Raw genomic sequence first — 24,896 nt, 5'->3', positions numbered from 1 at the left:
ATATCCACCTGGGTTACTACAGTACTACAGTATATCCACATGGGTTACTACAGTACTACAGTATATCCACCTGGGTTACTACAGTACTACAGTATATCCACCTGGGTTACTACAGTATATCCACCTGGGTTACTACAGTATATCCACCTGGGTTACTACAGTACTACAGTATATCCACCTGGGTTACTACAGTACTACAGTATATCCACCTGAGTTACTACAGTATATCCACCTGGGTTACTACAGTACTACAGTATATCCACCTGGGTTACTACAGTACTACAGTATATCCACCTGGGTTACTACAGTACTACAGTATACCCACCTGGGTTACTACAGTACTACAGTATATCCACCTGGGTTACTACAGTATATCCACCTGGGTTACTACAGTACTACAGTATACCCACCTGGGTTACTACAGTACTACAGTATACCCACCTGGGTTACTACAGTATATCCACCTGGGTTACTACAGTATACCCACCTGGGTTACTACAGTACTACAGTATATCCACCTGGGTTACTACAGTATACCCACCTGGGTTACTACAGTACTACAGTATACCCACCTGGGTTACTACAGTATATCCACCTGGGTTACTACAGTACTACAGTATACCCACCTGGGTTACTACAGTATATCCACCTGGGTTACTACAGTACTACAGTATATCCACCTGGGTTACTACAGTATACCCACCTGGGTTACTACAGTACTACAGTATATCCACCTGGGTTACTACAGTATATCCACCTGGGTTACTACAGTACTACAGTATATCCACCTGGGTTACTACAGTACTACAGTATATCCACATGGGTTACTACAGTACTACAGTATATCCACCTGGGTTACTACAGTACTACAGTATATCCACCTGGGTTACTACAGGACTACAGTATATCCACCTGGGTTACTACAGTATATCCACCTGGGTTACTACAGTACTACAGTATATCCACCTGGGTTACTACAGTATATCCACCTGGGTTACTACAGTACTACAGTATATCCACCTGGGTTACTACAGTACTACAGTATATCCACCTGGGTTACTACAGTATATCCACCTGGGTTACTACAGTACTACAGTATACCCACCTGGGTTACTACAGTATATCCACCTGGGTTACTACAGTATATCCACCTGGGTTACTAGAGTATATCCACCTGGGTTACTACAGTACTACAGTATATCCACCTGGATTACTAGAGTATATCCACCTGGGTTACTACAGTACTACAGTATATCCACCTGGGTTACTACAGTATATCCACCTGGGTTACTACAGTACTACAGTATATCCACCTGGGTTACTACAGTACTACAGTATATCCACCTGGGTTACTACAGTACTACAGTATATCCACCTGGGTTACTACAGTACTACAGTATATCCACCTGGGTTACTACAGTACTACAGTATATCCACCTGGGTTACTACAGTACTACAGTATACCCACCTGGGTTACTACAGTATATCCACCTGGGTTACTACAGTATATCCACCTGGGTTACTACAGTACTACAGTATACCCACCTGGGTTACTACAGTATATCCACCTGGATTACTACAGTACTACAGTATATCCACCTGGGTTACTACAGTATACCCACCTGGGTTACTACAGTACTACAGTATACCCACCTGGGTTACTACAGTACTACAGTATATCCACCTGGGTTACTACAGTATATCCACCTGGGTTACTACAGTATATCCACCTGGGTTACTACAGTACTACAGTATACCCACCTGGGTTACTACAGTATATCCACCTGGGTTACTACAGTACTACAGTATATCCACCTGGGTTACTACAGGACTACAGTATATCCACCTGGGTTACTACAGGACTACAGTATATCCACCTGGGTTACTACAGTATATCCACCTGGGTTACTACAGTACTACAGTATATCCACCTGGGTTACTAGAGTATATCCACCTGGGTTACTACAGTACTACAGTATATCCACCTGGGTTACTACAGGACTACAGTATATCCACCTGGGTTACTACAGTATATCCACCTGGGTTACTACAGTATATCCACCTGGGTTACTACAGTACTACAGTATACCCACCTGGGTTACTACAGTATATCCACCTGGGTTACTACAGTATATCCACCTGGGTTACTACAGTACTACAGTATACCCACCTGGGTTACTACAGTATACCCACCTGGGTTACTACAGTATATCCACCTGGGTTACTACAGTATATCCACCTGGGTTACTACAGTACTACAGTATACCCACCTGGGTTACTACAGTATATCCACCTGGGTTACTACAGTATATCCACCTGGGTTACTACAGTATATCCACCTGGGTTACTACAGTATACCCACCTGGGTTACTACAGTATATCCACCTGGGTTACTACAGTATATCCACCTGGGTTACTACAGTACTACAGTATACCCACCTGGGTTACTACAGTATACCCACCTGGGTTACTACAGTATATCCACCTGGGTTACTACAGTATATCCACCTGGGTTACTACAGTACTACAGTATATCCACCTGGGTTACTACAGTATATCCACCTGGGTTACTACAGTATACCCACCTGGGTTACTACAGTATATCCACCTGGGTTACTACAGTATATCCACCTGGGTTACTACAGTATATCCACCTGGGTTACTACAGTATACCCACCTGGGTTACTACAGTATATCCACCTGGGTTACTACAGTATATCCACCTGGGTTACTACAGTACTACAGTATACCCACCTGGGTTACTACAGTATACCCACCTGGGTTACTACAGTACTACAGTATACCCACCTGGGTTACTACAGTATACCCACCTGGGTTACTACAGTATATCCACCTGGGTTACTACAGTATATCCACCTGGGTTACTACAGTACTACAGTATATCCACCTGGGTTACTACAGTATATCCACCTGGGTTACTACAGTACTACAGTATACCCACCTGGGTTACTACAGTATATCCACCTGGGTTACTACAGTATATCCACCTGGGTTACTACAGCACTACAGTATATCCACCTGGGTTACTACAGTATATCCACCTGGGTTACTACAGTACTACAGTATATCCACCTGGGTTACTACAGTATATCCACCTGGGTTACTACAGTATATCCACCTGGGTTACTACAGTACTACAGTATATCCACCTGGGTTACTACAGTATATCCACCTGGGTTACTACAGTACTACAGTATATCCACCTGGGTTACTACAGTATATCCACCTGGGTTACTACAGTATATCCACCTGGGTTACTACAGTATATCCACCTGGGTTACTACAGTACTACAGTATATCCACATGGGTTACTACAGTACTACAGTATATCCACCTGGGTTACTACAGTACTACAGTATATCCACCTGGGTTACTACAGTATATCCACCTGGGTTACTACAGTACTACAGTATATCCACCTGGGTTACTACAGTACTACAGTATATCCACCTGGGTTACTACAGTACTACAGTATACCCACCTGGGTTACTACAGTACTACAGTATATCCACCTGGGTTACTACAGTATATCCACCTGGGTTACTACAGTACTACAGTATACCCACCTGGGTTACTACAGTACTACAGTATACCCACCTGGGTTACTACAGTATATCCACCTGGGTTACTACAGTATACCCACCTGGGTTACTACAGTACTACAGTATATCCACCTGGGTTACTACAGTATACCCACCTGGGTTACTACAGTACTACAGTATACCCACCTGGGTTACTACAGTATATCCACCTGGGTTACTACAGTACTACAGTATACCCACCTGGGTTACTACAGTATATCCACCTGGGTTACTACAGTACTACAGTATATCCACCTGGGTTACTACAGTATACCCACCTGGGTTACTACAGTACTACAGTATACCCACCTGGGTTACTACAGTATATCCACCTGGGTTACTACAGTACTACAGTATATCCACCTGGGTTACTACAGTATATCCACCTGGGTTACTACAGTACTACAGTATATCCACCTGGGTTACTACAGTATATCCACCTGGGTTACTACAGTATATCCACCTGGGTTACTACAGTACTACAGTATACCCACCTGGGTTACTACAGTATATCCACCTGGGTTACTACAGTATATCCACCTGGGTTACTACAGTACTACAGTATATCCACCTGGGTTACTACAGTACTACAGTATACCCACCTGGGTTACTACAGTACTACAGTATACCCACCTGGGTTACTACAGTACTACAGTATACCCACCTGGGTTACTACAGTACTACAGTATATCCACCTGGGTTACTACCGTACTACAGTATATCCACCTGGGTTACTACAGTACTACAGTATATCCACCTGGGTTACTACAGTACTACAGTATATCCACATGGGTTACTACAGTACTACAGTATATCCACCTGGGTTACTACAGTACTACAGTATACCCACCTGGGTTACTACAGTATATCCACCTGGGTTACTACAGTACTACAGTATATCCACCTGGGTTACTACAGTACTACAGTATATCCACCTGGGTTACTACAGTATATCCACCTGGGTTACTACAGTACTACAGTATATCCACCTGGGTTACTACAGTATATCCACCTGGGTTACTACAGTACTACAGTATACCCACCTGGGTTACTACAGTATATCCACCTGGGTTACTACAGTATATCCACCTGGGTTACTAGAGTATATCCACCTGGGTTACTACAGTACTACAGTATATCCACCTGGATTACTAGAGTATATCCACCTGGGTTACTACAGTACTACAGTATATCCACCTGGGTTACTACAGTATATCCACCTGGGTTACTACAGTACTACAGTATATCCACCTGGGTTACTACAGTACTACAGTATATCCACCTGGGTTACTACAGTACTACAGTATATCCACCTGGGTTACTACAGTACTACAGTATATCCACCTGGGTTACTACAGTACTACAGTATATCCACCTGGGTTACTACAGTACTACAGTATACCCACCTGGGTTACTACAGTATATCCACCTGGGTTACTACAGTATATCCACCTGGGTTACTACAGTACTACAGTATACCCACCTGGGTTACTACAGTATACCCACCTGGGTTACTACAGTATATCCACCTGGATTACTACAGTACTACAGTATATCCACCTGGGTTACTACAGTATACCCACCTGAGTTACTACAGTACTACAGTATACCCACCTGGGTTACTACAGTACTACAGTATATCCACCTGGGTTACTACAGTACATCCACCTGGGTTACTACAGTACTACAGTATACCCACCTGGGTTACTACAGTATATCCACCTGGGTTACTACAGTACTACAGTATATCCACCTGGGTTACTACAGTATATCCACCTGGGTTACTACAGTACTACAGTATACCCACCTGGGTTACTACAGTATATCCACCTGGGTTACTACAGTATATCCACCTGGGTTACTACAGTATATCCACCTGGGTTACTACAGTACTACAGTATACCCACCTGAGTTACTACAGTATATCCACCTGGGTTACTACAGTATACCCACCTGGGTTACTACAGTATATCCACCTGGGTTACTACAGTATATCCACCTGGGTTACTACAGTATATCCACCTGGGTTACTACAGTATATCCACCTGGGTTACTACAGTACTACAGTATACCCACCTGGGTTACTACAGTATATCCACCTGAGTTACTACAGTACTACAGTATATCTACCTGTGTTACTACAGTATATCCACCTGGGTTACTGCAGTACTACAGTATATCCACCTGGGTTACTACAGTATATCCACCTGGGTTACTACAGTACTACAGTATACCCACCTGGGTTACTACAGTATATCCACCTGGGTTACTACAGTACTACAGTATATCCACCTGGGTTACTACAGTATATCCACCTGGGTTACTACAGTATATCCACCTGGGTTACTACAGTATATCCACCTGGGTTACTACAGTACTACAGTATACCCACCTGGGTTACTACAGTATATCCACCTGGGTTACTACAGTACTACAGTATATCCACCTGGGTTACTACAGTATATCCACCTGGGTTACTACAGTATATCCACCTGGGTTACTACAGTATATCCACCTGGGTTACTACAGTATATCCACCTGGGTTACTACAGTATATCCACCTGGGTTACTACAGTACTACAGTATACCCACCTGGGTTACTACAGTATATCCACCTGGGTTACTACAGTACTACAGTATACCCACCTGGGTTACTACAGTACTACAGTATATCCACCTGGGTTACTACAGTACTACAGTATATCCACCTGGGTTACTACAGTATATCCACCTGGGTTACTACAGTACTACAGTATATCCACCTGGGTTACTACAGTACTACAGTATATCCACCTGGGTTACTACAGTATATCCACCTGGGTTACTACAGTACTACAGTATATCCACCTGGGTTACTACAGTACTACAGTATACCCACCTGGGTTACTACAGTACTACAGTATACCCACCTGGGTTACTACAGTACTACAGTATACCCACCTGGGTTACTACAGTACTACAGTATACCCACCTGGGTTACTACAGTATATTTTTCACATTTGTGTTTCCTAACAAGAAATTATTGCTTATGGGTACCTTCATGTGTGTGTAAAACATTTCTGTTCATAGATTTTTAGGTGTGTTTTAAAATCAGACGATAGATATCCATTGTTTAGATGGAATGGAATATTCGTATCCTGTATAGTTGACTGTGATATTTAGTATGTCTCACCTAGCTATGTTAAGATGAATACATTAACTGTAAGTCACTCTGGATAAGAGCGTCTCCTAAATGAAGTAAATATTTTGCATACAGATCTTATATTACTGGTATTGATTTGTTGTTGTTGTTGTTGTACAGTCTTTAAATATAAATTTCACAAATGTTTCATTTGTACTGTCCCTTATTTAAAATGTAGTTATTTGTTCCATTTGACTGTGTAAACCCTGGCGGTACTATTTATTTATCTCAGAGTGAGGCGGATATATAGCATTTTCTTACAACAACAAAACACCTTATTATTTGTCTCTCTGAAATGAAAGATTTCAAAGAAATTAATACACATATATGTCGTTGAACAACCCCATGCCTTCATTACATACAGAAAAAAAAAAAAATTAGCTCTTTGTATATTCTTTCAAAATATTGTATGAATACCTTTCTTTTAACACAATTACTGATGCCATTAGTTATAACTTCTTTAAACAATAAAAGCAAATTTAGTCAACGGTGGTACCTGTCAAAGATATAAGAGGTAGGTATAATAATGATTTAAGTGGTTTGATCATCCATATCAGTTTACATTTGATTGATATCCAGACACAATGCGTGCCTGCCTACCTCTGGAGCTGGTCAGGAAGACCTGATCGCAATCAGAATGTGGACAAGATCAGCACAAAGGGTGCATTTAAGCGGCAGGTATAAACAGGGTTCGAGCGCCAGAGACAGAGAGAGGATGTTGTGTTTTGTTGGTGTGTGGTGGAGACAGATATATTACAGATCATTAGAGATAATTTACATGATTTGTCTGGCAGGTCTGCGTGGGAGACTCTGTGTAGTCCTCTCAGGGTGAAGTGGTCAGGATTGAAACCCGGAAGCATCTGGAAACTCTCCTTCACACCATAGTAGTTACACACCGTCTGAGAACACACACACCACGGTAGTTACACACCAAGAACACACACAGGGGGAACAACTGCAGTCAATCTCAAATAGGGCCCACAGATTGAGAAGTTGTACTAGAAAAGGTCAACTAGGAGGAGAAGGGGACATTTGATAAGGAAGATAGCTTTCTATGGAAGCTGTACAGTCCTTTACGAACGTCATTTAGAAGGGGGCATTTGATAAGGCACATAGCATTCTATGGAAGCTGTACAGTCCTTTACGAATGTCATTTAGAAGGGGGCATTTGATAAGGAAGATAGCATTCTATGGAAGCTATACAGTCCTTTACGAATGTCATTTAGAAGGGGGCATTTGATAAGGAAGATAGCATTCTATGGAAGCTGTACAGTCCTTTACGAATGTCATTTAGAAGGGGGCATTTGATAAGGCAGATAGCATTCTATGGAAGCTGTACAGTCCTTTACGAATGTCATTTAGAAGGGGGCATTTGATAAGGAAGATAGCATTCTATGGAAGCTGTACAGTCCTTTACGAATGTCATTTAGAAGGGGGCATTTGATAAGGCAGATAGCATTCTATGGAAGCTGTACAGTCCTTTACGAACGTCATTTAGAAGGGGGCATTTGATAAGGCAGATAGCATTCTATGGAAGCTGTACAGTCCTTTACGAATGTCATTTAGAAGGGGCATTTGATAAGGAAGATAGTATTCTATGGAGGCTGTACAGTCCTTTACGAATGTCATTTAGAAGGGGGCATTTGATAAGAAAGATAGCATTCTATGGAAGCTGTACAGTCCTTTACGAATGTCATTTAGAAGGGGGCATTTGATAAGGAAGATAGCATTCTATGGAAGCTATACAGTCCTTTACGAATGTAATTTAGAAGGGGGTATTTGATAAGGCAGATAGCATTCTATGGAAGCTGTACAGTCCTTTACGAACGTCATTTAGAAGGGGGCATTTGATAAGGAAGATAGCATTCTATGGAAGCTGTACAGTCCTTTACGAATGTCATTTAGAAGGGGGCATTTGATAAGGCAGATAGCATTCTATGGAAGCTGTACAGTCCTTTACGAACGTTATTTAGAAGGGGGCATTTGATAAGGCAGATAGCATTCTATGGAAGCTGTACAGTCCTTTACGAACTTCATTTAGAAGGGGGCATTTGAACAGCCGATTGGCATTCTATACGATTTATACAGTCCATTGAGAAAGATTTGTGCCATCTAAAAAAAACATCTGATCACTAGTGATACTAGAGGTTACAGGATTAGGTTGGATGTTATCTGCGGTGGACGGTTTTCTTCTTACATCATAGGTGTAGAGTAGGAGCGCTGATACAGGGTCAGTTTGGCTTTTTACATTATTATGAATAAGATCACATGGACAGAGGGGACCTGATCCTAGAACAGTACTCCTACTCTGAGACTCTTTATGACCTGATCCTAGATTAACACTCCTACTGAGACTCTGTATGACCTGATCCTAGATCACCACTCCTACTGAGACTCTGTATGACCTGATCCTAGATCAACACTCCTACTGAGACTCTTTATGACCTGATCCTAGATTAACACTCCTACTGAGACTCTTTATGACCTGATCCTAGATCAACACTCCTACTGAGACTCTGTATGACCTGATCCTAGATCAACACTCGCACTGAGACTCTTTATGACCTGATCCTAGATCACCACTCCTACTGAGACTCTGTATGACCTGATCCTAGATCACCACTCCTACTGGGACTATGACCTGATCCTAGATCACCACTCCTACTGAGACTCTTTATGACCTGATCCTAGATCACCACTCCTACTGAGACTCTTTATGACCTGATCCTAGATCAACACTCCTACTGAGACTCTTTATGACCTGATCCAAGATCAACACTCCTACTGAGACTCTTTATGACCTGATCCTAGATCACCACTCCTACTGAGACTCTTTATGACCTGATCCTAGATCACCACTCCTACTGAGACTCTTTATGACCTGATCCTAGATCAACACTCCTACTGAGACTCTTTATGACCTGATCCAAGATCAACACTCCTACTGAGACTCCGTGTGACCTGATCCTAGATCAACACTCCTACTGAGACTCCGTATGACCTGATCCTAGAACAGCAATCCTACTCTGAGATGCTTAATGAATAAGGGCCCTGATATAGGAGGGTTGGTGTTAGGTTTTGTTCTTACCTCATAGGTGCCTGCCTCGGTGTTTGTCATGCTCATCACAGAGAAGTCTCCGTATCTGTCTCCGTTAACGTCCATAGACACCTGGCCTGCGATGCCTGCCCAGCAACCAGAGGACCAGCGGCATGCAAAGAATGGCAGAATTAATTAGCAAGAGCCCATCATTCCAAGGAAAACAGAGAGCAGAGAGCACAGTGGAGAAATTCCAGCACTGGCCAATATAACAGGAAATCCCATCTCTCCTCCCGCCGTTTGTGTTGGCAGGCTCTCCAAGAATTGTAATTTCATCCCTACGGCTGTGTTCCCAAAAATTGTTGGCATTTTTAACATATTATTTATTTTAACAAGAAAATATGACCCTGTTCTTGACGATTCCTGCTGAACGAAACATTGTTACTTCACGTTGAGAGCTGGCAATGCGTTGGCTTTTTAACCAGTTTGGCGAGGGGACATCCGTTCTGTAACTGGACTCTAATCATCGCAGATGAAAGGTTTTGTTCTCCGTGTTGACTCTGCCTCATCCCTTTTAGAATTTAACTGGACTCTGCCTCATCCCTTTAAGACTTTAACTGGACTCTGCCTCATCCCTTTAAGACTTTAACTGGACTCTGCCTCATCCCTTTTAGACTTTAACTGGACTCTACCTCATCCCTTTAAGACTTTAACTGGACTCTGCCTCATCCCTTTTAGACTTTAACTGGACTCTGCCTCATCCCTTTAAAACTTTAACTGGACTCTGCCTCATCCCTTTTAGACTTTAACTGGACTCTGCCTCATCCCTTTAAGACTTTAACTGGACTCTGCCTCATCCCTTTAAGACTTTAACTGGACTCTGCCTCATCCCTTTTAGACTTTAACTGGACTCTGCCTCATCCCTTTAAGACTTTAACTGGACTCTGCCTCATCCCTTTTAGACTTTAACTGGACTCTGCCTCATCCCTTTAAGATGAATTAAGATGTAAGTCTCTCTGGATAAGAGCGTCTTCTAAATGACTAAAATGTAAATATAAATTCTGCTATAAGGCTGTAAGCCCTTCATACTGCTGTAAGCCCTTCATACTGCTATAAGCCCTTCATACTGCTGTAAGCCCTTCATACTGCTGTAAGCCCTTCATACTGCTATAAGCCCTTCATACTGCTATAAGCCCTTCATACTGCTATAAGCCCTTCATACTGCTATAAGCCCTTCATACTGCTATAAGCCCTTCATACTGCTGTAAGCCCTTCATACTGCTGTAAGCCCTTCATACTGCTGTAAGCCCTTCATACTGCTGTAAGCCCTTCATACTGATATAAGCCCTTCATACTGCTATAAGCCCTTCATACTGCTGTAAGCCCTTCATACTGCTATAAGCCCTTCATACTGCTATAAGCCCTTAATACTGCTGTAAGCCCTTCATACTGCTGTAAGCCCTTCATACTGCTATAAGCCCTTCATTCTGCTGTAAGCCCTTCACACTGCTGTACACCCTTCATACTGCTATAAGCCCTTCATACTGCTGTAAGCCCTTCATGCTGCTGTAAGCCCGTCATACTGCTGTAAGCCCTTCATTCTGCTGTAAGCCCTTCATTCTGCTGTAAGCCCTTCATACTGCTATAAGCCCTTCATACTGCTATAAGCCCTTCATACTGCTGTAAGCCCTTCATTCTGCTATAAGCCCTTCATACTGCTATAAGCCCTTCATACTGCTGTAAGCCCTTCATACTGCTGTAAGCCCTTCATTCTGCTGTAAGCCCTTCATACTGCTGTAAGCCCTTCATACTGCTATAAGCCCTTCATTCTGCTGTAAGCCCTTCATACTGCTGTACACCCTTCATACTGCTATAAGCCCTTCATACTGCTGTAAGCCCTTCATGCTGCTGTAAGCCCTTCATTCTGCCGTAAGCCCTTCATACTGCCATAAGCTCTTCATACTGCTGTAAGCCCTTCATACTGCTATAAGCCCTTCATACTGCTATAAGCCCTTCATACTGCTGTAAGCCCTTCATTCTGCTATAAGCCCTTCATACTGCTATAAGCCCTTCATACTGCTGTAAGCCCTTCATACTGCTGTAAGCCCTTCATTCTGCTGTAAGCCCTTCATACTGCTGTAAGCCCTTCATACTGCTGTAAGCCCTTCATACTGCTGTAAGCCCTTCATACTGCTATAAGCCCTTCATACTGCTGTAAGCCCTTCACACTGCTGTAAGCCCTTTATACTGCTATAAGCCCTTCATACTGCTGTAAGCCCTTCATCAAATCAAATCAAGTTTATTTTATATAGGCCTTCGTACATCAGCTAAAATCTCGAAGTGCTGTACAGAAACCCAGCCTAAAACCCCAAACAGCAAGCAATACAGGTGTAGAAGCACGGTGGCTAGGAAAAACTCCCTAGAAAGGCCAAAACCTAGGAAGAAACCTAGAGAGGAACCAGGCTATGAGGGGTGGCCAGTCCTCTTCTGGCTGTGCCGGGTGGAGATTATAACAGAACAACTGTTCATACTGCTGTAAGCCCTTCATACTGCTGTAAGCCCTTCATACTGCTATAAGCCCTTCATACTGCTGTAAGTCCTTCATACTGCTGTAAGCCCTTCATACTGCTGTAAGCCCTTCATACTGCTGTAAGCCCTTCATACTGCCGTAAGCCCTTCATACTGCCGTAAGCCCTTCATACTGCCGTAAGCCCTTCATACTGCCGTAAGCCCTTCATACTGCCGTAAGCCCTTCATACTGCTATAAGCCCTTCATACTGCTGTAAGCCCTTCATACTGCCGTAAGCCCTTCATACTGCCGTAAGCCCTTCATACTGCCGTAAGCCTTTCATACTGCCGTAAGCCCTTCATACTGCCGTAAGCCCTTCATACTGCCGTAAGCCCTTCATACTGCCGTAAGCCCTTCATACTGCCGTAAGCCCTTCATACTGCTGTAAATCCTTCATACTGCTGTAAGCCCTTCATACTGCTGTAAGCCCTTCATACTGCTGTAAGCCCTTCATACTGCTATACGCCCTTCATACTAGCATAAGCCCTTCATACTGCCATAAGCCCGTCATACTGCTAAGCCCGACATACTGCTGTAAGCCCTTCATACTGCTGTAAGCCCTTCATACTGCTGTAAGCCCTTCATACTGCTGTAAGCCCTTCATACTGCTGTAAGCCCTTCATACTGCCCGACATACTGCTGTAAGCCCGACATACTGCTGTACAGTGCACTGTATGTGGTGTAGTTTAACATCCTCTGCAAGCTAAACTGGGGGAAGCCCTTCTGGTTAACCGCTCAGGACAAAGCTGCACTGCACTGCGCTAGCTGTGTTGCACGCCAAAGCCTTTTGTAATTGATAGTGATATCAATAATGCTATACATTTTCTTTCTACAGTCATTAACAATGAGTGGAGAATGCCAGCGTCTTAACTCGGGTTGACAACATTGGCCTAATTAAGGGTGATAAATGGTCCAGCTGGCAGCCAGGACAACTCAAGGAGACGTTCAGACAGAATATACGCTGAGCTCAAGTCTTAGATCTAAAATTCAGTTCACATTCCAACAGTCTTACAGTCTTTGGAAAACGTCCCCCACCTCAGTAAAAAACATCCTCCGAGGACATATGATGAGACAGCGAGAGGAGAGAGAGAGAGAGAGAGAGAGAGGATATATTAAGGGATGTAATGAGAGAGAGAGAGAGAGAGAGATCACAAAGAATTTGAAAACAAATCAAACATTGATGAACTCCCATATCTGTTACCGCAGTGAGCAATCACAGCAGCAAGATTTGTGGCCCGTTGTCATGAGAACAGGGCAACCAGTGGGGGCACAAACAACATTGTAAATACAACCTACATTTATCTGTTTATTTACTTTCCCTTTCATACTTCAACTATTTGCACATTGTTACAACACTGTTACAACATTGTACAACATTGTTACAACACTATATAGCCAATAATATAACACTTGAAATGTCTATATTTTTTAAAAACTTTTGTGAGTGTAATTTTTACTAATGTTTCCCTTGTTTAATTCCATTATGTTTATTGTCTATTCCATTTGCTTTGGCGATGTAAACATATGTTTCCCTTGCCAATAAAGCCCTTTAAATTGAATTGAGAGGTGAGAGAGAGAATGGGAGGGAGAGAGAGAGAGAGAGAGAGAGAGAGAAAGAGAAAGAGAGAGAGAGAGAGAGAGAGAGAGAGAGAGAGAGAGAGAGAGAGAGAGAGAGAGAGAGACTGGGAGGGAGAGAGAGAGAGAGGGGGAGAGCTGTATTTTTATTTATTTTTTTATTTATTATCTATTTCACTTGCTTTGGCAATGTAAAACTATGTTTCCCATGCCAAAAAAGCTCTTAAATTGAACTGAATAGAGAAAGAGAGAAAGCGATAGAGAGGATGAATGCAGACTGCTAAGGCTCTGGAGGGAGGCCAATATGATAAGGATGGGAGGATAACGATGGGGAAGAGATAAGGGAGAAGTTGAATAAGGACCAGAGGGTTCACCTTCAAACGTTCTGTTCCACATGCGGTGGGTGATCTCTGCTCCGTCCTTCTTGGTGAGGCCGTTCCTGATGGCTTCGTGCAGCGCCAGGGCGTACAGCAGCAATGCATCATGGAACCCTTCCATAAACATGTTGATCTGGAGGAAAACAACAGTAAAACCGGGATTCATCACCTGATCTCCTCCTGTCCTCCTGATCTCCTCCTGTCCACCTGATCTCCTCCTGTCGTATCACAGAGTCTTGATCAACTTTCAGACCAGCTTTTAACAACAGAGCCTTGCAGTTAGTCAATGGGTGTCTGGCCTTGAAAACCTTTAAAATGATGAACGAGGACAACAAAATATATACCACATGCACATTCTCTTAGATGCTTCCCTCTTTGCTCAGCCTGTGAAGGCCTCTGGCAACAAATAAATGTGCCAATTTCTATAGTCATATGACACACCGCTGGTACTCGAGACCTTCAAAAGAAGTGGAGACAATAACCTCAAGCAATAATCAGAACACCACAATATCAACATTTTGAAATGGCCCTCCTCAGTCTCTGGACTAAAACCTGGGATTTGAATTGAAGAGAATAGTCCATAAGCACAGACAAATGATACCGAGGATCTGGAAATATTCTGTATTGAGGAATGGTCTAAGATCCGTGCCAATGTGTTCTACAATCTCATAAAACATTCCAGAGAAAGGCTCAGTGCTGTTATCCTCGCAAGGGGAGGGTTCTAGAGTATTGACAACAAGGGAGGTTCTAGAGTATTGACAACAGGGGAGGGTGCTGGAGTATTAAAAACATGGGAGGGTTCTAGAGTATTGACAACAGGTTGAGGGTTCTAGAGTATTGACAACAGGGGAGGGTGCTGGAGTATTAAAAACATGGGAGGGTTCTAGAGTATTGACAACAAGGGAGGGTGCTGGAGTATTAAAAACATGGGAGGGTTCTAGAGTATTGACAACAAGGGAGGGTGCTGGAGTATTAAAAACATGGGAGGGTTCTAGAGTATTGACAACAAGGGAGGGTGCTGGAGTACTAAAAACATGGGAAGGTTCTAGAGTATTGACAACAAGGGAGGGTGCTAGAGTATTAAAAACAGGGGAGGGTTCTAGAGTATTGACAACAGGTTGAGGGTTCTAGAGTATTGACAACAGGGGAGGGTGCTGGAGTATTGAAAACAGGGGAGGGTTCTAGAGGGTCAAACATTCTGTTCCACACGTTCTGTACCACATCTGGCGCCGACAGAGATGGCCGCCTCGCTTCGCGTTCCTAGGAAACTATGCAGTATTTCGTTTTTTTACGTATTATTTCTTACATTGGTACCCCAGGTAATCTTAGGTTTCATTACATACAGTCGGGAGGAACTACTGAATATAAGAGCAACGTCAACTCACTATCATTACGACCAGGAATATGACTCTCCCGAAGCGGATCCTGTGTTTTGCCTTCCACCCAGTACAATGGATCGGATCCCAGCCGGCGACCCTAAACATCGACGCCGTAAAAGGGGCAAACGAAGCGGTCTTCTGGTCAGGCTCCGGAGACAGGCACATCGCGCACCACTCCCTAGCATACTACTCGCCAATGTCCAGTCTCCTGACAACAAGGTTGATGAAATCCGAGCAAGGGTAGCATTCCAGAGAGACATCAGAGACTGTAACGTTCTTTGCTTCACGGAAACATGGCTCACTCGAGAGACGCTAACGGAGTCGGTGCAGCCAGCTGGTTTCTTCACGCATCGCGCCGACAGAAACAAACATCTTTCTGGTAAGAAGAGGGGCGGGGGGGTATGCCTTATGATTAACGAGACGTGGTGTGATGATAACAACATACAGGAACTCAAGTCATTCTGTTCACTTGACTTAGAATTCCTCACAATCAAATGTCGACCGCATTATCTACCAAGGGAATTCTCTTCGATTATAATCACAGCCGTATATATTCCCCCCCAAGCAGACACATCGATGGCCCTGAACAAACTTTATTTGACTCTATGTAAACTGGAAACCACACACCCTGAGGCTGCATTCATCGTAGCTGGGGATTTTAACAAGGCTAATCTGAAAACAAAACTCCCTAAATTCTATCCGCATATCGATTGTGCTACTAGGGCTGGTAAAACCCTAGATCATTGTTATTCTAACTTCCGCGACGCATATAAGGCCCTCCCCCGCCCTCCTTTCGGAAAAGCTGACCACGACTCCATTTTGTTGCTTCCAGCCTACAAACAGAAACTAAAACAAGAAGTTCCCTCGCTCAGGTCTGTTCAACGCTGGTACAACCAATCTGATTCCACGCTTCAAGACTGCTTCGATCACGCGGATTGGAATATGTTCCGCATTGCGTCCAACAACAACATTTACGAATACGCTGATTCGGTGAGCGAGTTCATTAGAAAGTGCATCAGCGACGTAATACCCACAGCAACGATTAAAACATTCCCAAACCAGAAACCGTGGATTGAAGGCAGCATTCGCGCGAAACTGAAAGCGCGAACCACTGCTTTTAACCAGGGCAAGGTGACCGGAAACATGACCGAATACAAACAGTGTAGCTATTCCCTCCGCAAGGCAATCAAACAAGCTAAGTGCCAGTATAGAGACAAAGTAGAGTTGCAATTCAACAGCTCAGACTCAAGAGGTATGTGGCAGGGTCTACAGTCAATCACGGATTACAAAAAGAAAACCAGCCCCATCGCGGACCAGGATGTCTTGCTCCCAGACAGACTAAATAACTTTTTTGCTCGCTTTGAGGACAATACAGTGCCACTGAAACGGCCCACTACCAAAACCTGCGGGCTCTCCTTCACTGCAGCCGAGGTGAGTAAAACATTTAAACGTGTTAACCCTCGCAAGGCTGCAGGCCCAGACGGCATTCCCAGCCGCGTCCTCAGAGCATGCGCAGACCAGCTGGCTGGTGTGTTTACGGACATATTCAATCAATCCTTATCCCAGTCTGCTGTTCCCACATGCTTCAAGAGGGCCACCATTGTTCCTGTTCCCAAGAAAGCTAAGGTAACTGAGCTAAACGACTACCGCCCTGTAGCACTCACTTACGTCATCATGAAGTGCTTTGAGAGACTAGTCAAGGATCATATCACCTCTACCCTACCTGATACCCTAGACCCACTCCAATTTGCTTACCGACCCAATAGGTCCACAGACGACGCAATCGCAACCACACTGCACACTGCCCTAACCCATCTGGACAAGAGGAATACCTATGTGAGAATGCTGTTCATTGACTACAGCTCAGCATTTAACACCATAGTACCCTCCAAATTCATCATTACACCATAGTACCCTCCAAACCCACCCTGTGCAACTAGGTCCTGGACTTCCTGACGGGCCGCCCCCAGGTGGTGAGGGTAGGTAACAACATCTCCACCCCGCTGATCCTCAACACTGGGGCCCCACAAGGGTGCGTTCTGAGCCCTCTCCTGTACTCCATGTTCACCCACGACTGCGTGGCCATGCACGCCTCCAACTCAGTCATCAAGTTTGCGGACGACACTACAGTGGTAGGCTTGATTACCAACAACGACGAGACGGCCTACAGGGAGGAGGTGAGGGCCCTCGGAGTGTGGTGTCAGGAAAATAACCTCACACTCAACGTCAACAAAACAAAGGAGATGATTGTGGACTTCAGGAAACAGCAGAGGGAGCACCCCCCTATCCACATCGACGGGACAGTAGTGGAGAGGGTAGTAAGTTTTAAGTTCCTCGGCGTACACATCACGGACAAACTGAATTGGTCCACCCACACAGACAGCGTTGTGAAGAAGGCGCAGCAGCGCCTCTTCAACCTCAGGATGCTGAAGAAATTTGGCTTGTCACCAAAAGCACTCACAAACTTCTACAGATGCACAATCGAGAGCATCCTGTCGGGATGTATCACCGCCTGGTACGGCAACTGCTCTGCCCACAACCGTAAGGCTCTCCAGAGGGTAGTGAGGTCTGCACAACGCATCACCGGGGGCAAACTACCTGCCCTCCAGGACACGTACACCACCCGATGTCACAGGAAGGCCATAAAGATCATCAAGGACAACAACCACCCGAGCCACTGCCTGTTCACCCCGCTATTATCCAGAAGGCGAGGTCAGTACAGGTGCATCAAAGCAGGGACCGAGAGACTGAAAAACAGCTTCTATCTCAAGGCCATCAGACTGTTAAACAGCCACCACTAACATTTAGTGGCCGCTGCCAACATACTGACTCAACTCCAGCCACTTTAATAATGGGAATTGATGGAAATGTATGTAAAAATATATCACTAGCCACTTTAAACAATGCCACTTAATATAATGTTTACATACCCTACATTACTCATCTCATATGTATATGTATATACTGTACTCTATATCATCTACTGCATCTTGCCATCTTTATGTAATACATGTATCACTAGCCACTTTAAACTATGCCACTTTATGTTTATATACCCTACATTACTCATCTCATATGTATATACTGTACTCTATACCATCTACTGCATCTTGCCTATGCCGTTCTGTACCATCACTCATTCATATATCTTTATGTACATATTCTTTATCCCTTTACACTTTTGTGTATAAGGTAGTAGTTGTGGAATTGTTAGGTTAGATTACTCGTTGGTTATTACTGCATTGTCGGAACTAGAAGCACAAGCATTTCGCTACACTCGCATTAACATCTGCTAACCATGTGTATGTGACAAATACAATTTGATTTGATTTGAGTATTGACAACAGGTGAGGGTTCTAGAGTATTGACAACAGGTGAGGGTTCTAGAGTATTGACAACAGGTGAGGGTTCTAGAGTATTGACAACATGGGATGGTGTCAGGTTGGATGAGGAGCGTCGCTGTACGGGTATTTTCAGGTCTCTCCAGAGCTGGGTGAATGGAATATGAATGAATGACAGTCATCCAATACGCTGTAATAGAAATAAGGCCATGCTCCTAAATATATATATATATTATCCTCCCTCATCTTAAACGGCACCGACTGCCACTGAATCCTAGGCTACTATAGTTTTCTTCAGAATGGATCAGGTCAGCATTTTGTTTCTGCCAAAAATATTCTGTTAAATTCTTAGCTCGATATTTGTGTATTTTTGGGAAACGAGCAATTCCCTTACCTTTATTGAAACGATTTGACCATATATTTGGAGGGAGGAAAGTACGTTTACTTGTGTTGTCAGCATTGAGAAAGCAAACGGTCTCTAAAATTTGAAACCACAGGCCTCGGTATGTAGTATCAGCCTCTCTTCCTCCCCCCGCCAGGAATGGGCCGCAGCGAGAGTAAAAAAATAAATAAATGAATAGATTGTTTTAAAAAAAGAGTTGGTTGTTAGCTTTATCAGCCTGTTCCCTGCCGCCGCGGGGCTGCTGATAGGCTGCTGGAGGTGAATGGAAATACACAGCCATCACCTCGGCTGGTAGCAGTCCTCTGCAGCGCGCAGATGACTTCCTGTTTAGGTTGGGCACTGGATAGATAGATAGAGAAGACATGGAATGGAACAATGATCCCAATCAGAACATGATCAACTTTTAGTGTCAGGCTAACAGTATCCACAACTCTTAGGGTATCACCACAGGCAGCATGCATATAATTTGCTAGTCGGCCCGAGGGATTAAGGTCAGAGTACAGAACATTCCTCCCGAGAAGAGGATTGTTGATTCATTCATTTTGAATGAGGAAACAGACGACAGGTAGAGTAAGTAGGTGTTGTAATGGTGCAGCTCATCCGGCCAATGGAAATCAGTCAGACGGAGAACGTTCAGAACCCAAATTGCATTGAGTTAGTAGCTGATGATCATTTGATGTACGGACGTTAAGACACCTACTGCGGCTACAGTAAACGTGCGCTGTTTTGTTTAGAGACTGAGTGGAACTCGCGGTGACGTGTTTTGGAAAAGCGATCACTGTGTTAGAAAATGACAAGGTGAGCTGAACGTTGGTAACTTCATGAATCATATAGCCTAGACCACATGGAGCATGGCGGTGCCCCATTAGAACAGGTCTTTGACAGGATCCCGCCGGGATGTCAGGAGTAATCAACGACTCACTGTGTCTAAGTGGAAGGGAAAACATTTCAAGATTTCTGTTGGTTTCATGGTTTCTTGTGAAAACAAATATGGGCCAAATTGTTTGTTTAGCAAGAGACTGTGTGTGGACCAACTCATTATTTACACTGTCTGGTACTTAGGCTGTAAATTGCCGGAGAACAGATGATTTTCTGTGTGGTATTATGATTGTTATGGTAAACAGATGGAGGTTTGTTTACACCAGGACAAAACAGGGTCAAGCGGTCCCATATACGGTGGAATTATTGGACCCCTTGTTAAAGATGAGCAAAAAAAGACTGTATAAAATGAATAATACAAACAACTGAGCTACATGATATGCTAAAAAATAATTTTAATTATATTATTTTACACTAATACAATTGCTTAGAGTAAGAGCTTTTGAAAGGTTGATGTCTCCTCTGTGTGAAGGTGAGACTCTCGCCTACATGTTGGTTGTTTTGCTCTAGAATGGCCACAGGCCTCACAAGACTCGTCTGAAGGTTTCCCGGTGCCAGTCGAATACATTTATGGAAATCTACACCCCATAATGACAAAGCAAAAACGGGCAATTAAAAAAAAAAAAAGATCAAACAGAAATACCTTATTTACATAAGTTTTCAGACTCTTTGCTATGAGACTCGAAATTGAGCTGAGGTGCATCCTGTTTCCATTGATCGTCCTTGAGAACTTTCTACAACTTAATTGGAGTCCACCTGTGGTAAATTCAATTGGTTGGACATGATTTGGAAAGGCACACACCTGTCTATATAAGGTCCCACAGTTGACAGTGCATGTCAGAGCAAAAACCAAGCCATGAGATGGAAGGAATTGTCTGTAGAACTAAGGGGGGGGGGGTTGCTCATACTGCCTCCTCACTAACACAATTATAAATACTTGTCGACAGACTTGTGACGTCATCAGGGCAACATTATACGACGTCACCAGGAGCAGCGACTGTGATAGTCTCCTTTCTTCCTCTTGACTCACTGCTGGGAGCGTCCCAACCCTCAGTCTCCTTCAGCCCCACAGGAACCAACTTTGGGTACTGCCACTAAAAGGAGCAACCACATGTTAACTTCTTCACACTGGTGAAAGGTCACACAACACTAGCCTAGTCTTGCCTCGTCTTAAGGGCATCCTTGATTCTGTAGCCAGTCAACCAGGTGAGAGAAAATGGAAATACCTGATCCTAGATTTGTTGTGCTGTCAATGACTATAGTAGTTGGCAAGACAGCACAAACAGATCTGGGACCAGGCTATAGTTGAATAGCAACGGGTTAGAAGAATAAGACAATACAGTGTTTTATATGCCATTAAGGCCATGCAGGTCTGGTCTGTTGGTGGCAACCTCTACCAACCATTGTCTCTCAACAGGACAGTGTGGATGGTGAAATCTACTGGGAGCAGGAAGCTGAAAGAAGAGACAAAGGAAAAAGCTATCTCCCTCCCACAGCAGGCCAAGCAGCCTTCCCCTCCCCCCTGTCCTCCAGCCTCCCACAGCAGGCCAAGCAGCCTTCCCCTCCCCCTTGTCCTCCAGCCTCCCGCAGCAGGCCAAGAACCCCCCCCCCCCCCCTTGTCCTCCAGCCTCCCACAGCAGGTCAAGAAGCCCTCACCCCCTTGTCCTCCAGCCTCCCACTGCAGGCCAAGCACCCCCCCTCCCTCCCCCCTGTCCTCCAGCCTCCCACAGCAGGCCAAGCACCCCCCCCCCCCCTTGTCCTCCAGCCTCCCACAGCAGGCCAAGCACCCTCCCTACCCCCTTGTCCTCCAGCCTCCCCCCACAGACCAGAGCTCTGTTTACAGTCTGAGATTCAGGGGAGATGGAAAATGAAACCCAGACCAGAGCTCTGTTTACAGTCTGAGATTCAGGGGAGATGGAAAATTAAACCCAGACCAGAGCCCTGTTTACAGTCTGAGATTCAGGGGAGATGGAGAATGAAACCCAGACCAGAGCTCTGTTTACAGTCTGAGATTCAGGGGAGATGGAGAATGAAACCCAGACCAGAGCCCTGTTTACAGTCTGAGATTCAGGGGAGATGGAAAATGAAACCCAGACCAGAGCTCTGTTTACAGTCTGAGATTCAGGGGAGATGGAGAATGAAACCCAGACCAGAGCTCTGTTTACAGTCTGAGATTCAGGGGAGATGGAGAATGAAACCCAGACCAGAGCCCTGTTTACAGTCTGAGATTCAGGGGAGATGGAAAATGAAACCCAGACCAGAGCCCTGTTTACAGTCTGAGATTCAGGGGAGATGGAAAATGAAACCCAGACCAGAGCCCTGTTTACAGTCTGAGATTCAGGGTTTTTCTTTATTTTTACTATTGTCTACATTGTAGAATAATAGTGAAGACATCAAAACTATGAAATAACACATATGGAATCATGTAGTAAACACAAAAGTGTTAAACAAATCAAAATATGTTTTATAGTTGAGATTCTTCAAAGTAGCCACCCTTTGCCTTGATGACAGCTTTGCACACTCTTGGCATTCTCTCAACCAGCTTTATGAGGTAGTCACCTGGAATGCATTTCAATTAACAGGTGTACATTGTTAAAAGTTCATTTGTGTAAATTCTTTCCTTCTTAATGAGTATGAGCCAATCAGTTGTGTTGTGACAAGGTAGGGGTGGTATACAGAAGATATTTTTTACCATATTTGGTAAAAGACCAAGTCCATATTACGACAAGAACAGCTCAAATAAACAAAAAGAAACGACAGTCCATCATTACTTTAAGGCATGAAGGTCAGTCAATTCAGAAATTTTCAAGAACATTTTTGGTTACTACATGATTCCATTATATGTTATTTCATAGTTTTGATATCTTCACTATTATTCTACAATGTAGAAAATAGTAAAAATAAGGAAAAAACCTTGAATGAGTAGATGTGTCCAAACTTTTGACTGGTACTGTATATATATCTTTTAAAAATATATGTTCCTTTATTATTTTCCGCAAACCCTACCACCCCTCCCCTAATTGGAGTAAACTAGTGAACAACAAAACCTAGGCCTCTATTTCCAGCGTATACATACCATATACATTTTATGGACACAGTCTATTTTACAACAGTTATATTTGGATTGTTTTTTAGTTCTGTCCTTCCTCTAACCTCCACCCCTTCCATCTATTTCTGATGTCCATCCATATTGGATTTATATTTGCCATATATTGTTCAACTGTGCTGTAATGTTTCACAAAAGTTCTGAACCTTTCTATTCTCATTGTTTCTACAGACTGTAAATTAAAGATACACATTTTTTTGCTAAAAGTATTATTATATTATTGATGGATTGACTATGACTTTTCATTGACAACTTAGATGGAAAGTGTAGTAACCTGGTATATTTATGTTTACCAATAGATGGCAGTATTGACTCAAGACGGGGGTTTGCTTCCCGCTATCCGTAGCTATTTCCTATGTCTGCCTATATAACTATGATTAACAAAGCTTCAGGAGTTTTAAGCCAGGTGCAATAGAGAATGTAATTCTAAGTTACAATTAAATACTAAACCGTACTTAAGTCTCATGAGTCATAACTCTAAGAAGCCTTTAAAGATACTACAGAAAGCTACTGAGGATGGTAGCTGACTCTATAGCCACTCCTATCTGTCATATCTTTAATCTGAGCCTAGAGGAAAGTCTTTGTCCTCAGGCCTTGAGGGAAGCCAAAGTGGTAAAGCGGCCTTTACTGGTTCTAACAGCAGACCTATCAGCTTGCTGCCAGCTCTTAGCAAATACAATGCTATTTCTCTGTAAACAAATTAACAACAGACTTTCAGCATGCTTATAGAGAAGGGCACTCAACATCGAGGAAACCAAAGTTCCAAAGGCTGGAACTAATACAGTGTATAAGAGGTCATACAATAAGTTTTGTAGTAATTCATATGTTGATGATGTAAAGAATATCTGTTGTTCCGTAGTGTGTAATGAGGAGCAACCAGACGCTGCACTTGACACATTTATGAAACTACTTATTCCAGTTACTAACAAGCACTTATCCATTAAGATCTGTAAAAACTGTTAAATCCCCTGGGATTGATGAGGAATTGAACATTTGTATGGCTGAGAGTGATGAGGCAAAAGGTATGGCAATTAAGTCTGGCAGCACAACTGATTGGCAAACGTACTGTAAATTAAGAAATCATGTGACTAAACTAAATAAAAAGAAAAATAAACTACACTATGAAACAAAGATAAATTATATAAAGAATGACAGTAAAAAGCTTTGGGGCACCTTCAATGAAATGTTGGGGAAAAAAGACAACTTGGCTCCTTCATTCATTGAATCAGACGGCTCACTGAATCAGATGGCTCATTGAATCAGATGGCTCATTGAATCAGACGGCTCATTGAATCAGACGGCTCATTGAATCAGACGGCTCACTGAATCAGACGGCTCACTGAATCAGACGGCTCATTGAATCAGACGGCTCACTGAATCAGACGGCTCATTGAATCAGACGGCTCATTGAATCAGATGGCTCATTGAATCAGATGGCTCATTGAAT

General features: G+C 43.5%; 1 protein-coding gene across 1 annotated transcript in view; it reads right to left on the bottom strand.

Annotated features, from left to right (window-relative positions):
* The window catches only part of LOC120037895 (atrial natriuretic peptide receptor 3-like), a 78,670-nt gene that overhangs the window by 10,587 nt on the left and 43,187 nt on the right, over nucleotides 1-24,896 (bottom strand). The window contains exons 4-6 of the mRNA XM_038983860.1: nucleotides 14,339-14,474; nucleotides 9,872-9,966; nucleotides 7,562-7,682 (exon numbers count right to left, since the gene is read on the bottom strand). Coding sequence (XP_038839788.1) covers nucleotides 7,562-7,682; nucleotides 9,872-9,966; nucleotides 14,339-14,474 — 352 coding nt within the window. The remainder of the gene's footprint in view (nucleotides 1-7,561; nucleotides 7,683-9,871; nucleotides 9,967-14,338; nucleotides 14,475-24,896) is intronic.

The sequence above is a fragment of the Salvelinus namaycush genome, unplaced genomic scaffold (assembly GCF_016432855.1).
Source record: "Salvelinus namaycush isolate Seneca unplaced genomic scaffold, SaNama_1.0 Scaffold197, whole genome shotgun sequence".
NCBI lineage: Eukaryota > Metazoa > Chordata > Actinopteri > Salmoniformes > Salmonidae > Salvelinus > Salvelinus namaycush.
Note: the sequence above shows the minus strand (reverse complement) of the source record. Positions and strands in the feature narration are given on the sequence as shown.